The sequence below is a fragment of the Bombyx mori genome, chromosome 12 (genome assembly GCF_030269925.1).
Source record: "Bombyx mori chromosome 12, ASM3026992v2".
NCBI lineage: Eukaryota > Metazoa > Arthropoda > Insecta > Lepidoptera > Bombycidae > Bombyx > Bombyx mori.
In genome coordinates, this window is record NC_085118.1 from 13,410,084 (window position 1) to 13,427,377 (window position 17,294).

At 39.0% G+C, this 17,294-nt stretch overlaps 1 protein-coding gene and 1 long non-coding RNA gene across 3 annotated transcripts in view; both read right to left on the reverse strand.

The window, feature by feature from the left end:
• The window catches only part of LOC134199874 (uncharacterized), a 141,760-nt gene that overhangs the window by 46,560 nt on the left and 77,906 nt on the right, over positions 1-17,294 (reverse strand). The gene's annotated exons all lie outside the window — the stretch shown is intronic.
• On the reverse strand, positions 4,118-11,203 carry LOC101737441 (uncharacterized). 2 transcript variants are annotated; one of them, XM_038014598.2, is made up of 9 exons: positions 10,852-11,203; positions 10,294-10,440; positions 9,595-9,750; positions 8,818-8,980; positions 7,811-8,046; positions 6,927-7,044; positions 5,925-6,124; positions 5,292-5,421; positions 4,118-4,521 (listed from the first exon to the last, which is right to left on the reverse strand). In XM_038014598.2, exons 1-9 carry the CDS (start codon positions 10,978-10,980, stop codon positions 4,151-4,153), a joined length of 1,650 nt encoding a protein of 549 aa, XP_037870526.1. In that variant the 5' UTR covers positions 10,981-11,203; the 3' UTR covers positions 4,118-4,150. The 2 variants fall into 2 exon arrangements, with proteins under 2 accessions (XP_037870526.1, XP_037870525.1); XM_038014597.2 differs by having other exon boundaries at positions 4,118-4,524.

Below are 17,294 nucleotides of genomic sequence, written 5' to 3' on the forward strand. Positions count from 1 at the left end.
TATACTACCTAGTCCAGCCATAAGTTTTGTTACAAATGAAAATGCATTTTTAATGAATTAATTTAATCTAAAAAATTTACAAATTTTTTATACGAAACTTATCATTTTGCTTATTGCAGTGTTCTTTAATCGCGAAAAAATTTTCATCGATAAAGAGGACATTTCTGTGCATTTCTTTTACCTGCGTATCGCGACACAAGTCGTTTTGATCGATCCACTCTCTTTAACTGTAAAGATTCATTTAGGTCATGTCGATAATAAGCACCGAGCTTCAGGTCTTGTTCTATAATACGCGACAGAGTCCTAGCGGGAATCTTCATTTCTCGCGATAAGATTTTTTGCTTCCTAATAGGGTTTCGACGATTTCTGGCTTTAACAGAATTAACAGCCTTTTTAGGTCTAAGACCACGCCGCCGCCTCGATCTTTTCTGGTCTTCGACAGACGAGGTGTTGTTGGATCTGTGATAGTAAGATATACGAACATACGGCTGATACCAAGCTTTTGAAGTGTCTGGAATATGACCGACGGCTCCGAAAATGGGTACCTACTTTATGCAAGGCGATCACTGCAAATCCTAATTTCTTTAAAATCTCATTCCATATTGTAATTTGTATGTATATTGTAAATGGCTCAAAATCGAAAGAAGGTTTTAAAATAATATAGGTACGTGTTCCCAATTCAAAATAACTAAAAAGTTGAGAAATAGCTATTTTTTTTTATGTAACAGTATTTTTGGCCAGACTAGTTATTTAAAAAAGAGAATGTGTGTTTTTTGTTAGATAAAATATTTAACCAAAAACCTGTCAACCCTGCTTGTCAGGTGATGGCTAGCAGGCGCCGGTGGCAGACGGCGGTTCACAACACGACATTGAAACCACTCAAATCAACCCATAGCGCATAAATAATAATGATTGTTTCTCACAATTTATATTAACATAACTTTTATGAGTTGGTAAATGTTTGTTTTGTAGTTATTTTATGAATTCACTCCCATATTACATAAACAAATTACCATTTCTGTCGAAACAGTATTAGGCAATCGATCAAAAAACTACCAAAAGGTCATCTAAGATAACAAGACTAGAGTTTCTTGCCATCAGGTTGGCTGTGAGCTCGTCCACCCATTTAAGCAATAAAAATAAAATAAAAGGTTTTTCTGCCGTGAAACTACACTCCGAATTGGAGCCCACCGAGTTTCTCGCCGGATCTTATCAGTGGATCGCGTTTCCGCTCCGGTGGTAGATTCTGCAAGGCATTGCTCTTGCTAGGGCTAGTGTTAGCAACGTCACCAGGTTGGAGCCCCGTGAGCTACTACTCGCTACTACCCTACTCGCTCTGCGAATCTAGTATAAACCCTCGAGGTTGCTAAAATAGGTACAAAAAAAACCGAATCGGTGATAGCCATTTATATACTCAAAGCACCTATGAATGCCTATTTTCAGATAAATATGTAGGTTAAAATTAAGTGATTTTTTCATTAATTACGCAACTAATCACACCTATCTCGATCAGACAGTCGCACAAATCTTGCGGTACCCAAAATTAAATACTTAATGTACGTAATCATTTTAATTAACATTAAATGTTATTTTCGTATGTATTTACAATTACAAAACTTGGAGAATACTTAATACATTAATTAGGATCTAATTGATAACAAAACTATTTTTTTATCACTAATTGGCTGAATAAGCTCACAGTGGTGCTAGTATTAAATCTGGAGCCCAAAGTCAATGGGAATGCCGCAAGCCTTCTTGAGTGAGGTTTAAATTTTGTATCGTAACGATTGTGCCACCTTTAAAACTGAAACAAATGTTTTCTTCAAAGCAAAAATAGACACGTGCTAACTACGGGTACGAGTTTTCTATACGCTTAGTAGACTTGTAGGCATAATAGGTACCGATATTTTTGAGTGATATTTATTTTATTATTGTTTAAATAAATTAATGAATTTATCGTGTTAATTATTAGTTATATTATTAGTTATATCAGAGAAATAAAGCTTTTTTTATGAGTACGGGGGGTGGCGGGCGGCAGTGCCCGAGGATACCACAACCCTCGCTCATTTTCGCACTCCCACATGGCTCCGTAAAGCCATAGTTCCGCGGCACCTAGGATCCTCTTAGCAAAAATGAAAACCGAAGTCAAAAAAACAGCCAGAGATACTATTAGTTCTTCCTGTGTGAAGAGCTAGTTCCAGAAATAGTTTTTTTATAGAAAATTAGACGATAGTTAGTAAAATGTCGACGAATAACACCTCAAGGGTCTCAATCACGAGTGGCACGTGAAGTATTCAAAGCGTCGCTAATAATATAATGACAGTAATACAAAGAGAGTTTAAACCGTGCGAGTATGTCCAGCAGTGGGCAGATAAAGGCTGATGATGATGATGATGATGATGATGATGATGAGTATTCTATACTAATATTATAAAGAGGAAAGATTTGTTTGTTTGTTTGTTTCGAATAGGCTCCGAAACTACTGGACCGATTTGAAAAATTCTTTTTCCATTAGATGCCGACATTGTCCCTGATGAACATAGGCTACTTTTTTTAATTTTTTTTTTTTTTTGGTTTCATGTGTGTTTTAATGTTTCCGAAGCGAAGCGAGGGCGGGTCGCTAGTAGTATATACGATTGTTTTACGAAATCGTTTTTCACTGGTGGTAGGACCTCTTGGGAGTCCGCACGGGTAGGTACCACCACCCCGCCTATTTCCGCCGTGAAGCAGTAATGCGTTTCGGTTCGAAGGGTGGGGTAGCCGTTGTAACTATACTGACACCTTAGAACTTATATCTCGAGGTGGGTGGCGCATTTACGTTGTAGATGTCTATGGGCTCCAGTAACCACTTAACGCCAGGTGGGCTGTGAGCTCGTCCACCCGTCTAAGCAATAAAAAAAAAAAACAAAAAAAAAAAAACCTTTCCATAAAGATTGTGACATAACTTTTTAACTAATAATAATAACCACCTAAGCTGATGGCCTTGAGAAACCCATTTCAGTGTAACCCTAACAAGTACGTGAGCTGACGGGACTCAAACCTGACGACGCTGCTAACACTAACTCTAGCAAGAACAGTGCTTCGCAGAATCTACTACCGGATCGGAAACGCGACCCACTGAGAAGATCCGACGAGAAACTCAGTGAGCTATGTCTGTAGGTTAATTTAGTCGTCGAGCCCTTCGTCGCTAGCGACGGGTTCGACGAAAACGATGACCGGTGCTTAAGGTACCTAAAAGCACCGTTAGTGAATCGGGAGAATTCGAAATGACGTGTTTTGGGCGACGTCGACTATTTACCATTTGGTCCACAGGATCGGGAAGGTAATTATCGGCGATGACGTAACATGTCGATGATGATTATTCATTATTATTACCTTTGGTGACCATTGGTTTCTAACTTATGCCAGATTTATAGGTCTCGGCTAAATAGGATAAAAAAATTTAGTGCGTCAATATTTACTCTCAAATCGCACTGATAATTATAATCGATAATCATTAATGAAAATATCAGTATCGATATTTGTAAAATACGATACATGTATCGATGATTTTTGGTCTTTTCGACATCACTACTTGTTGGTCCAGTAGTTTTACTCTCGTGTATGATTGTGTTCGCGTTTCATTACGAGTTCACTATTTTTGTGGATTTTTGTGGAATAAGGTTTTTATTTTCATTTTAGAGAAGTATCTGAGCCTGAGCTGCTGTATTCTCTTACATACAAGTGGGGGGAGTTCGGGTGTGAAAATAACGAAATTTTCAAAGACCATTTTTAAAGTAAAACTTTTATTACATCGTCTCAAACTTTTTCGTCTGTGTGTTGCATGTCGCGTGACGGTCGGCCCCGGAGTAGGGATAAAGTGAAAGGCGCTCGTCAGAGCAGCCAAGGCCAATATGGCGACGCCTATAATTCGCAGCAGCTGACCATGTAGTGTATAGACTATTACTCATTTGTGTCAGCGCTCCACGCTATTTTGTTTGTTTTTGTCAGTGTTTTAAGTCTATAATGTAAAAAAAAGTTTCACTTTTACCGTGGTTTCATAAAACCACACAATCCTTTTTTTTCTAGGTAACGTTCCTCTTAAAGAAGAAAGAACAATAATCAAAACAGACACAGCTTTAAATAAAAAAATAATAATTTAATCCAAATCTCACAGCATCAGCGAACTTAACAGCGGTAACGGTTCACGATTCTTGTTCAGTCTGTATCGGAAGCGGTGCAGGCGCCCGGCGGCCGCCACCGCGCCTCCCGACCCCCCACCCCCCACACGCGCCACCCCGGCCCCCGCACGCGCCCCCCCGCCCCCCGGCCCGGCGGGCGCGCGGCACGCTCGCACGTTAATGCTGATGCGCGCGTCGCACCGGAACTTGGTGGGTTCGAACACGGCGTCCCTGTGGACACTCCGGTTGGTCCTCGTCGAAGGTATCAATCTGAACTTCGGTCTCCTCGGCACGGGACGTCGGGGAATGCACACCGAATCCTCTTCGGTCTTCTCGGCAGGAGAGTTATCGTTTTTGACTGCTGCTGAAATAAATTAGTGGTATTGAAAATAATTACTTTTTTTCCTGTTAATAGGTAATAAATAGGTCAAGCTGAGTTAAACGGAGACACCGATGACGGAGTGGGTCAAGGGTGTACTTTGCACCGTAGGAGGGTTGTCAGATGTGAACAAAATAATGAAATAAAATAGTACTATCTGACTAAAACTTATAACTCATGTCTCTAGGTGCGTTTACATTGTTGATGTCCATGGGGTTCGGCAACCAGTTTACTAGGTGAACTACGAACTCGTTTGCCCGTCTAAGCAATAAAAAAAATCTCAAACAATTCCTCTGTGAAATGAAATTTTTCCACTCAGCATTTCTCCTCAGTCGAGTTGAGGAAGCAGCTGTCAAGCTCAAGTTACCTCGAGATATGCTTTTGAGGGCTCTAAAAAAGTTCACGTTATTGTTTATTGTTTTCATTTATTTATTATTGCCCTTGTAGTCGATCGAGCAAACAGCCCACCTGATGGTAAGTGGTTACCGTCGCCCATGGACTTCGTAAGTTAAGTACTCTACACAAGCCTCGTTTGAAGAAGGACATGTCATTGGCATGTCATGTGTTATTTGTTCACCCACGCATGTAACTGATTCAAATAGTAGTAATAATTATTTTTCCAATATTTTCATTCATTTTTAACGTCGAAGGTCCTCAAGGTGACAGATTCCATGAGGTGATCACGAACATAGCCTCGATTGAGTCGAGGATGTTTCGTAAGAGCGCCTTAGAATATTTATAGCTGCATTTACCTGAGACGGGGAACACAAGCCGCCTGGGCAGTATAGACTCCCCCAGCATCTCGTACATGGTGTAGTCGGTGGTGACGTAGTCTTCCAAATACGTCGTGGGTTCAGATCTGAGGAGACACGTAGAAGCATCCTGCGAAGAAAATAACACAAGTCTTTAATCACGACAACATAGAACGCTTCCAGAAGGCAGCAGACGAGATTCAACAGCAGATAATTGAAGACATGAGTGGATAAAGGTGATATGATACAAATTGTATATTTGTACTTTTTCTTCGTCGAACTCGTCGCTTGCGACGAAGGGCTCGACGAGCGAATTAACCCATTGACACAGCCCACTAAGTTTCTCGCTGGATCTTCTCAGTGGGTCGCGTTTCCGATCGGGTGGTATATTCTGTAAAGCACAGCTCTTGCTTGAGATCTTAGAACTTATATCTCAAGGTGGGTGGCGCATTTACGTCGTAGATGTCTATGGGCTCCAGATAGCACTTGACACCAGATGGGCTGTGAGCTCGTCCACTCCCATTTAAGCAATAAAAATAAAAAAGCTTCGTGCTTCGAATAGGCAGGGAGGTAGTACCAACCCGCGTGGACTCCTCAAATAACGGAGGGGGATGATAAAGAGAAAACTCTGACCAGTATAGCCTCCCTGAGCATATACATTCCGTGGTGTGGCGGGGGTCGCGGGCCCTGCATGCACTCGTCCAAGTAGTCCAGGTAATCCTCCAAGCACTGGGCCAGCGCCGTCCGGCCGAGCGCCGTCACGCACTTGATCATGGGCGCCGTCAGACGGTCACGGGTGCCTTGCGACAAATAATCGTACAGGATGCCCTGTCCTGGAATTAATACATACAACGATATTCGTTTGGACGATACTCAACAAGGAGGAACCAAAGAATTCAAAATAAAGTTTTAAATTTGAAAGAATATGATGATAACAAACTTCATCGGTTATTTTAATGGAATAAGCTACGATACTTATTTGAACGATACTCAACAAGAAGGAACCAAAAACCAAAATGAAAATTTTAAATTTGAAAAATATTATGATAACAAACTTCATCGGCTATTTCAATGGAGTAGGCTACGATACTCATTTGGACGACACTCAACAAGAAGGAATCAAAAAAACAAAAAAAAATTTTGAAAAAATATCATGACAAAAAACTTCCTCGACTATTTCAATGGAGTAAGCTACGATTTACTCATTTGGACGATATTCAACAAGAAGGAACCAAAAAACAAAAATAAAATTTAAAATTAAAAAAAATATCATGACAAAAAGCTTCATCGGGTATTTATTTCAATGGAGTAAGCTACGATTTACTCATTTGGACGATACTCAACAAGAAGGAATCAAAAAACAAAAATAAAATTTAAAATTTAAAAAAATATCATGACAAAAAGCTTCATCGGGTATTTATTTCAATGGAGTAAGCTCAATTAAAAATATCGAATTGTTATGATGCTAATACCAAATAAAACGGATCTATAATTACAAAGATGAATGTCGCGTGTTAAGCGAAATGTCGCCTTTCACCATCGAATATTCTTTTCGACGTTTCAAACTTTAGTATTCGTAGTCACAGGCAGCAGAAAAAAAATATACAATATAAGTAGGTATGCGATTGTAATTACCTATTTTAACAAAAGAAGGCCATGTACGTGTGATTTTCGTTAATATCGCAACCATCTTCTCGGCTAACGTTCCATTACCCAGTATATTTGAGACCATCACAGGAAACAGCCTTTGGAACTGGAAAAAATTGTAATTTTTATTTTAATTTAATACATATGACCAGTCTCGCTACCCCATCCGATGCCAAACAACAACAAAGAAACAAAGCGAATTGCGTCATCCGTCTCGGGTCATAAGATCGAAGTTTCCATAGCTATAAAACAGCCGTCAAGCTCTACAAACCAGACATGCGGCTGCGTAAGGGCAGAAATAATCAGCGGTGGTATTGTCGCATAAGACTTACAATATCCACAGGTTCAGTAATTAGAACGGAACATCCGTAAAAACCACTGTACATTTATATATTAATATAGATATCTCAAGGTGGGTGGCGCACTTACGTGTTTATTACAATTTTTTTTCAATGCTTACTGGAGCCCATAGCCATCCACAACGTAAATGCGCCACCCACCTTGAGATATAAGTTCTAAAGTCTCAAGTATAGTTACAACGGCTGCCCCACCCTTCTACCGAAACGCATTACTGCTTCACGACAGAAATAGCCAGGGTGGTGGTACCTACCAGTTCGGACTCACAAGAGGTCCTACCACCAGTAATTACGCAAATTATAATTTTGCGGGTTTGATTTTTATTACAAGACGTTATTCCTTCACCGTGGAAGTCAATCGTGAACATTTGTTGAGTACGTATTTTATTAAAAAAATTAGTACCCGCCTTGGATGGAACACCGGTGCATCGCTTCAACACGAATGCACCGGACGTCTTATCCTTTAGGCCACGACGACATTACGAAGGTTTAAAAAAAAAAAAAAACATTATTTACTTGCTGTTGTATATTTGTATCCAGACTGCAGGGGTTAGAGCAGAGCGCGTCCACCATGTCCAAAACGTTGGACTGCAGTGGTTTCTTGGCGGGAACGTTGAGAGCATTCAGGTTGTCGTCGTTCAGCACCAGTACGGCCAGATTGAAGAGGTTCGGGAATATCGGACCTATCCTTGTGTTCGTCAGCAGATCTTCGACGGCTACTTCCTTTGGTTTCTTCCTTAGGTTCAATATGGCTGAAATATTAACAGTTGATTTCTAACGAAATACAAATTAATGCATAATTCCGTTATCACGACACTTAATGTAGCCTTCGGTATCACAATTCAGTTCTTTCACTTAGCTTGAGGTGATCCTTTAGCTATTTCGCTTCGAATAGAACTGATTACTAACTAGCCTGCATCCGTGTAGTCTTTGCAAAGCTTTTACAGTCGACACGAGCTATCTCTAATTTGCCAGAACACTTTCGATAACACTAGGTAGTCGTTACAATATATGTTTCTGCTTTGTGGCGACAGATAGCTTTACTCGCACTGGCATAACGTCATCATCATCAGCCTGCGGCAGTCCACTGCTGGACATAGGCCTCCCCCAAAGCTCGCCACTGAACCCGATCTTCGGTTCTACGCATCCAGTCATTGCCTGCACTTGCACAGGTCGTCGCTCCATCTAGCAGGAGGGCGTCCTGCACTACGTTTGCCAGTTCGCGGTTTCCACTCCAGAACACGTCTACCCCAACGGTTATCGGTTCTGCGACATATGTGACCTAGGCATAACGTACAATCTCTCAAAACTTGCGGTATTCCTTCAGTAATTTAAGGACATATCTGAGGTCTAATGAAAGTGTACTATTGTAACTTTTGACAGACAGGGCCAGTGGTTACCAATTAGATGACACAAAAGGACAATGACATTGGCAACGAGCCAACATTATTAAAGCTCTTATAGCTTCCAAATGTGTATTCCCTTCTCAGATGTGTATGTAACTAGTAATATTTCGAACTCACCTCTGGCTACTTTAGTGTAGTAATTATGAAGTTGGACACTTATATTACTACTACTGCTTAAACTTTTGTCGTCCATTATCCATTCGACGGATATCGTGGGAGGCGAGCAATACACGTAGGTCTGCGTGGATAGGGCGAATTCCGTTACATTTAGAAGATGTTCCTGTAATATAATTTTTAATTATATGAAGTCGGTCTTGTTTTGCAGTTCAAATAATCATTTGAAAAACACAGTTAGAACAATTTTCTGTTATTTATTGCATATATAAGTGTCTGAGCTCACATCCAATCACGTATTAAATGGTTACTGGAATTGCCCAGTCTCAATTGTATCACATAATAACTAAAATCAGAATACATAGCTGCACAAATTTATGTGGGTGAGCTCACAAGATCTCACTCACTAATTCAATTCGCTGGTCACTTATTTTATATTGATGATAATCAGAACATCTTAACAGAAATAGTCTGTCAATATATTAATCTGAATAGATAAGTATACGACTACTGTATACCCAAACTTCCCTAATATTGGTCTGTAATAGCAGCATAATCAGTTTTCATATCTAATTTCTTAATTCTTTACCCTTTAATTGCTATACTCTTGATATACACTAGACATGCACTATTTAAAAATGTACAGCCAAGGTCAGAGTCTTGTTTATGTTCAATGGTTTCTGGAATTACAAAAAAACTGTTAAGGTCCCTATCAAAATCTCAATTGTATTGTAATATATTGGATATGGCTTGTCAATAAAAAAATAAAGCTAAACTTACAATTTGACAGCAATATTTGTTGTCATCTCCAAAGGAAGCATACTGAGATCCACATGCTCCTGCCACAGGACTAGTGTCGGTTAACATAAACACAGTATTGACATCCCATGCATCGACACGTGACTTTTTCATCATCTCACTATGTAGGGCTATGGTCTGTAAAAACGACATTAATGTATTCAAAAACATTTGTTTATAATGTTTAAATAAATGCATAAGAAAATAATTGAACTTTATTATTATGACCGATAATATATCATATAGTATGAGTATGAATTCTGCCACCCACTTTGAGACATGAAGTTTTTATCTCAATTGTTTTGCCTAATAGTTTCTAGTTAGCTTGCACAGCAGAAATAATGTTCCTTCCCATTACTATACACCCTACCTCCTACCCATAAAATATTTATATTTAATAATACCATACTTGCAAACAAAAATATATTGCATTTCTGGATTTCTATTGGGATATTAATAAAACATCACATTTGATAAATTACGTATCTGCATGTTTTTCTATAGCAGACAATGTAATGTAAATGGATAATATAAAACAGCATAATCACAGGTTGTGATTTATAACTTGGTATCCAAATTTATTCTCAATTTTGTGATTTAAATTCGATTAGGGCAGTAAATAGTCAGTCATTAACATTTTACCTTTGTACTGATACAATCATATGATTATTAAAAACTCACACTTATGGTCTGTCGTAATTTGTAGCTGACATCCTCAGCAAGATTCGTAGCGGCCTCAACGTTGAGCTCACATGCAACTTGTTCTGCCATGCAAAACACAGATTCAAGACCCACCCCAGCAAATCGGCCTTGTGATGACGGTCCATCCTAGCAACATTTCAACTAATTATTATTATTGTACACACTTTTCCATAAAAATTTTATAGCAATTTTTATTGATTTGTCAATTCATAATCCCAAAACTTTAGAACAAAGCAGATTTAATTAAAAATGGCTAGCATATTATGAATTTTGGAGAAATAAGAATGTACAAAATACTTATCAAATAATTAGAAGAAGCACTTATTAGATACATGCTTAATAAATTAAAATTCTTGACTACTTTTTCGTTCGTTTGTGTTTCATAACATTTATGTCTTATATTAAATGGGTGATATGGGAACGACATTAATTATTCATCATTACGATCCAATTGCTCGGCTCGCACCACTGAATCCATCATCGGAAATTTCTTTGATATTAAAAGAAGTTTTTACTTAAATTTGGTACATAGCCTACCTTGTCATTAAGAGGAGGTGTATCGCACTGACTAGATCCAGATTCTGAAGGCACAGATTTGTTTTTATCACGATCACGGCTACTTGTGGATTTTTTCACATGATTTTTATTACTAGATGTGTTAGACATTGTTTACGTTGGGTCTTGTTGTTTTTATTTACTCATAATTGTGATGAAATGATCATGCTTGTTTAAAAAAATATACAGCTTGTATTATAACATTACTAGTTGTTGAAATCAACTACAACTATATTTTTTGCTTTATACATTTAAGACGCAAATATTATTTAAATTTTCGTTTTCGTATATTGCCAATATTTCTACACACAAATAACACAGACTATTATGAAGCTATAAATGTCAATGATTTTTTTTTTAAGGGATTTTATGATCTGGTAACTGAGACCTTTAAGTCATGTCTTATTTTAATGTATATTCATATTTTTATGAAAAAATGATATTATGGAGTGAAATGAAATGAAGATGATTAATTTGAGACATTGGTCAACTGGGATGAAATAAATGAGATGATATGAGATGAAATATAATCTCAGTAAAATGGTGGTCATTTACTAAGATTTTTTCAGTGGACTTTTTGGAGGATCCCGAGAAGTTACGTCCAGCGGCTTTGTTGCATTTTCTCAGATTTGTGCACTTTTACGGATATTAAACAGTTAATAAACCACCGTTATTACACATTTAAACCTGAAGAAACACTAAATAGACAAAATAAAACAAATCACACAACTTCACTCCTCGCGTTCCCGCCAAAAAGTCAAATGTAAAATGATGAAAAATACCCTAATATAGATTAGAGTAAAATCTATACAATACACTACCTACATAATACATCTGTGTGTAAATAAATTTAAAAATGTACACTTTACCCTTGTACGAAGTGTGCAAGTTTTATGTGCATCAAAAATAAGTAATGTATTCTAGCAATACAGCAAATCTAAATATCCCTTTTTTACACACAGCTGAACGAATGAGCTCTTGATGTTAGTGATTACCAGACCTTAAACATAAAAATTTGAATGCCATCACCCAACTTGAAAGACGAGGTCTCAGTTGTACAATAATTACGCAAATTTATATTTTCGCGGGTTTGGTTTTCATTACACAAGGCTGTTCTCCCATCGTAGAAGTCCTTCGTGAACATATGGCAATATACGTGTTTCTTTAGAAACACTGCTGAATATAAGCACTGGCATAGCACCGCTTATAATTGTTCACGTTCAATGTGTTCAAACAATCGTCACCGATTAATTGATCCGAATAGATTCCAGTCCATCCAAATCTTTATTACTACTCTATATATAGTTTTTTAATACAATATGCCAATAATTTCGTATGATATTAAAAACCTTAATTACCATTAATTTTGCTGTGTGCAATTATTTAGAGTTCGTATCGCTTGTTTAGCTTGAAAGGTTGCATTATTTGACGCGTTTGTTGCGTTTCATACTATTTACCTAAGTTTAAAAATACTAATAGGCCATGTCTGCGTAGACAGCGTAGACAGCGTTTGGCACTACTATGTTCTATGAATAACGACAAACTTTAACCATCAAGTAGAACGTACGCTTATAGCTTTATCTTTTAGGAAGGTAAAGAGCCCAGGGTCCATTTAGCATCGAAGCCCACTGACTTTATAACATACATGCCCGCACCCATAATGAGGTCTTAATCTGAATTTATTTTATTGCAGGGTGTTCCATCTTACAATCGGGAACTTATTACTGACCCCATCAGAAATAGGCTGGGTATTTACCTCAGCCTTGCCAATAACTTACCAATGTTCAGAAATACGTTGGTAATTTCAATTCGCATATCATCTTCAGGGTTTAGACGCGAGCGGTATTTTTATTGAGACTAATTTGCTAAGTCCAGTTTCTCATGAACATGTTGATGCAAAACGTATTAAAACTATCATGGCATATTTGTTTAAAACGAAACATTTCTTTGGCCCGGATTACCAAAATTTCAGGTAACACTCAATCTTAATTTGTTTCTGAAAAGTAGCATCTAATCATATTGTTGCGCGCTGGGGTTCGGGATAAATAAAATTCCACCAAAGTACAACTAAAAACTGTATTCAACACTTAGAACACTTAAACATTTCACAAAAACTTTCACAATTCTCAATTCGCTTCTTCCGCTTCGCTTCAGGTGATTCGTTCGCTGTTTTGCTTCGAGTAGTTCCGATTACTGACTGACTGCGTGCCATCCCCTACAACGCTTTTATAGTCGATACCACATCCCTAGAGTTATCGAGAATATTCCACACATCTCTAGTATTGTTTCCGCTATCTGACAATAGACGGCGTTGTACTTCTCGAGCGTTCTAGGTGCTACTAGATCCTTTGATATTCGTTCGACTATTCGGCGATAGATGGCGTTACTCTTACCGGCGTAGCAATATATAGCGGAAAAAGTCTAAAGCAGAAGAATTGGAAGCATCACTCGATGAAGACCATGCCAGATGAAAGAACAGCTTGTAGAATGATTGGGTATGGATCAAGCAACCATTTGCTGACGTTTAAAAGGCAAGGAGATAGTGCCGTACGAATGGAAATCGAGCGACGCCGAAAGGCCCTTTTTCCGTGCGAACAACTGCTCGAACGACAGAAAAGCTTTTTTATATCGAATTGTAACTGGAGACGAGATATCGACGGACTACAATAATCCCAAGAAGAAAAATACTACGCCAATCTTGGTCAACCGGTGCCATCGGTGTCTACATGGACTCCAAAGCAAAATAACCCTGAGTTTTCTGGCGTCTGAGGGGCCGTCGTGGCGCCTAGTTTGCGCATAACTGCTTTATGTTAAGACAAATCGTCGCACAAAATTCAAGTCGTCGTGGCCTAAAGGATAAGACGCCTAGTGCATTGGTCTCAAGCAATGCAACGTTGTTCGAATAACGCAGGCAAGTACCGATTTTTCTAATGAAATACGTACTTAACAGTTGTTCATGATACTTCCACGGTGAAGGAATAACATTGTGTAATAATAAAATCAAACCCACCGGTAGATTCCGGCCTATTTCTGCCACAAACCAAAAAATACGTTTCAGTTTGAACACCAGGTGGGCCGTGAGCTCGTCCAACCATTTATGCAATGTAAAATCTTACTTTTTCTTGTTCATATATAAAAATGTGCTTAGTGCGAGTTTTTGAACATTCTCGATAGCGTAAAAGTTAACTCTTGTAATAGTATGGAGTTGGAACAGCACCACTACTATAGTAGAATTATTTTGTCCGTGCAGTTTGGGTCATAAATAATCAGAGCGGTGAAGCGAGTATTTCGCTCTCTCTTCTGCTCACGAGCCTTATGGACGGGCATAGTGATGCGCATTATTGTTGTCGATAAGGGTTATCGATAGTGTATTTAGTTTAGTCATTTTGTGGGTTAGTGATAAAAATGAAAGAAAAAATCACTAATCGAACACTTACACCACATATCGCCGCAGCAAGTTAATGAGAACGGCAGAAATTAACATTGATGTGCCTTTGGAAAACATACAGCATTGTATTATGAAGAAGCAGTGTGTACTTAGCTTAAATTCCTTGTCTATGTCCAACCATAGACAGTCAATTTAGTTCCATCTTTAGCCGCTAGGTGCTGCCAGCAAGTATAAAGGAAGCGCAGCCATCTTTGATCTTCATAGCGTTGTGTACTTTCGTACTGTGAAGTCGCAAGTCCACAAATATTTATTCGACTTCTTATTAATTGCAAAAAATATTTATTTTGTGTTTCTATGAATGTTATTTTGCAATCATTACGAGTATTATTTACCAATCATATCATCGGACGCCATGAATCACGCGTCATCTGTTGGAGGTGATGTTGAGTCAAGCTCCATAATTTCCGAGAGGGAAGATGTCCAGGCGAGACGCGATGGAGACGCCTCGCGTTCGAACAGCTCGTCAAGCGAAAAAGAACAAAAGGAGTCTCTGCGTAAGAAACGACGGGATTCAAAGGTAACGGTCGATCTTCGAATCGGCTCGTTATCCCACCAGGTCAGTGACGTTGTAAATCTAATAATGCGTCAACTGTGTGTAACAATTGAATGTAACGAAAATTGTTGTAAACAAATTGATCTCGTCAATACGGAAATTTTGACAAAAACACAACAGATTTAAACTAATAATCTTTGTAACATAATTACTGAAAACTTTGGCAAATCGTCTCCGTCGTACAAGTTACCCGTAAAAAGCGTTTTAAATTGTATACGAAAAAAAGGGCCGTATGGATAGAAATAAGACGTCAAAGTTTAATTTCCGTGGTCTCTAACAAAGTATCCTGTTGCCAACGCACCACTCATTGAGGAATTTTTGTTTGATAATACTAAATTGAAATCTATTCAGTCCCTCGGAGGGCTACAATCCTATTTGTCACGACCTCGTACAAAAGGCAAGCCAAACATTATAAACAATCATAGTCCGTAACATCTGGCACAATCCAGAGGGGGGCAATTGAAGACACCGACGGGAGGCACTGAGTGCCACCAAAATTGTAATAATTTGTAAACCATGTATGGTTACCAAATACCGTAAAAAAAAAAAAAACTGCGGAAGAAAAGCGACGGATCAATGCGTCCAATTTTCGATCTTCGAGAGTTGAACAAGGTCGTAAAGATAAAACACCTAACTGTTTTCGGACACCTCGGTACCAAACTTTCTCCACCCAGGGGACTGGATGATAGAATTGAACATTTCTCAGGAATATTATTCTAGTATCAGTCGCAAAATTTCGTCGATACTTCTTGAGGATCAGTACCAAGGTACCAGTATCAGTACCTCCAGGAAGGAATCTGTACCTTCTTATGAGTTAGTATGAAATGACATGCCTACCCTTCGGTCTGGCTTCAGAGCCACACCTTTTTGCTTCTATAACATGCGGGTCGCAGAGACCTTGCGTGCAAAGGGAACTCGAGTGCTAGTGTCTACTAGACGACTTCCTTTTGGTCGACCAAGACAAATCCAAGTTGAAACTTCAGGCTGCAGAAGCTGTGAAGCTTTTGGATTAACCTTTTTTGCTTCCATAACATGCTGGGTCGCAGAGACCTTGCGTGCAAAGGGAACTCGAGTGCTAGTGTCTACTAGACGACTTCCTTTTGGTCGGCCAAAACAAATCCAAGTTGAAACTTCAGGCTGCAGAAGCTGTGAAGGTTTTGGATTATCTGGGCTGGCATGTCAATTTCCATTATATAGGGTGCTCGGTCGCTCGGTCGCGGAGATATTGCGTGCAAAGTCGAGTGCTAGCTTACCTACACGACTTAATCTTGTTTCACCAAGACAAATAAACGTTTTTGTTCCCATAGCATGCTCGGTCGCGGAGACCTTGCGTACATAGGGAAGTCAAATGTTAACGTACCTACGCGACTTTCTCTTGGTCCTTGAAGACAAATACACCTTTTTGCTTCCATAGCATGCTCGGTCGCGGAGGCATTGCGTGCAAAATCGAAGTGCTAGCTTACTTACACGACTTGATCTTGTTTCACCAAGACAAATAAACGTTTTTGCTCCCATAGCATGCTCGGTCGCGAAGACCTTACGTAAATAGGGAAGTCAAATGTTAACCTACCTACGCGACTTTTTCTTGGTCTATGAAGACAAATACACCTTTTTTGCTTGCATAGCATGCTCGGTTGCGGAGACATTGCGTGCAAAGGGATGTTGAGTGTTATCCCACCTACGCAAATCCCACCTGGTTCATCAAAAGAAGTCCAAGTTGAGTCTTCAGGCCACATAAGCTGTAAAGCTCTTGGATTATTTGGGCTGCCAAGTCAGCCTTACAAAAAATCAATTAGTACACTGGTTCAAGAGATGACATGTCTAGGGATTCGATGGAAAATTGCGAGAAATAAAGTGGCCACTCAACAACATCCTAGCTCAAACTCTGACGGAATTACATCAATCTACGCTAACTTGCAAATTTTCTTGCGAAGTTTCAAGAAAAAAAAAAAAAAAAAAAAAAAAAAACCCCGTAAAAAACAGGCCATCCTGCATATGTTTACAATTAAATGCAGTGCTGACGCGGAGCCACATGTCAGACATTGCCGATGCACAAAACCAACCACTTCCTGGCAACAGAAGCTTCGGACATGTGTAGGGGTTACAAATGCAGTGCTGACACGGAGCCACATGTCAAACATTGCCGAGACACAAAACCAACCATTTCCTGGCAACGAAAGCTTCGGACATGGGTAGGGGTTACAATTAGACAAACAAAATATTAACGTCCTGTCTATGGTCAGCTCAACAACAGAAACTGTTCACCCACAAAAGAGCTATTTGCAATGGTAGTGACAATCAAAATGAATCTGAAAGTATTTCACTAGCGTTGACTTTTCGATTTTTAAACCTAAGCGATAAGTTCAAGATAACTGTCAGCTTATCTCTCGGGGAGATACAACATCGTAGCGACAGGCTATCACG

Coding starts and splice junctions, on each gene's coding strand:
- LOC101737441 (XM_038014597.2), bottom strand. CDS start 10,980: ATGTCTAACACATCTAGTAATAAAAATCATGTGAAAAAATCCACAAGT. Junction 9,751..10,293: donor AATTACGACAGACCATAAGT/GTGAGTTTTTAA, acceptor TCGTTTTTACAG/ACCATAGCCCTACATAGTGA. Junction 5,422..5,924: donor TGCTCAGGGAGGCTATACTG/GTCAGAGTTTTC, acceptor TTTTCTTCGCAG/GATGCTTCTACGTGTCTCCT.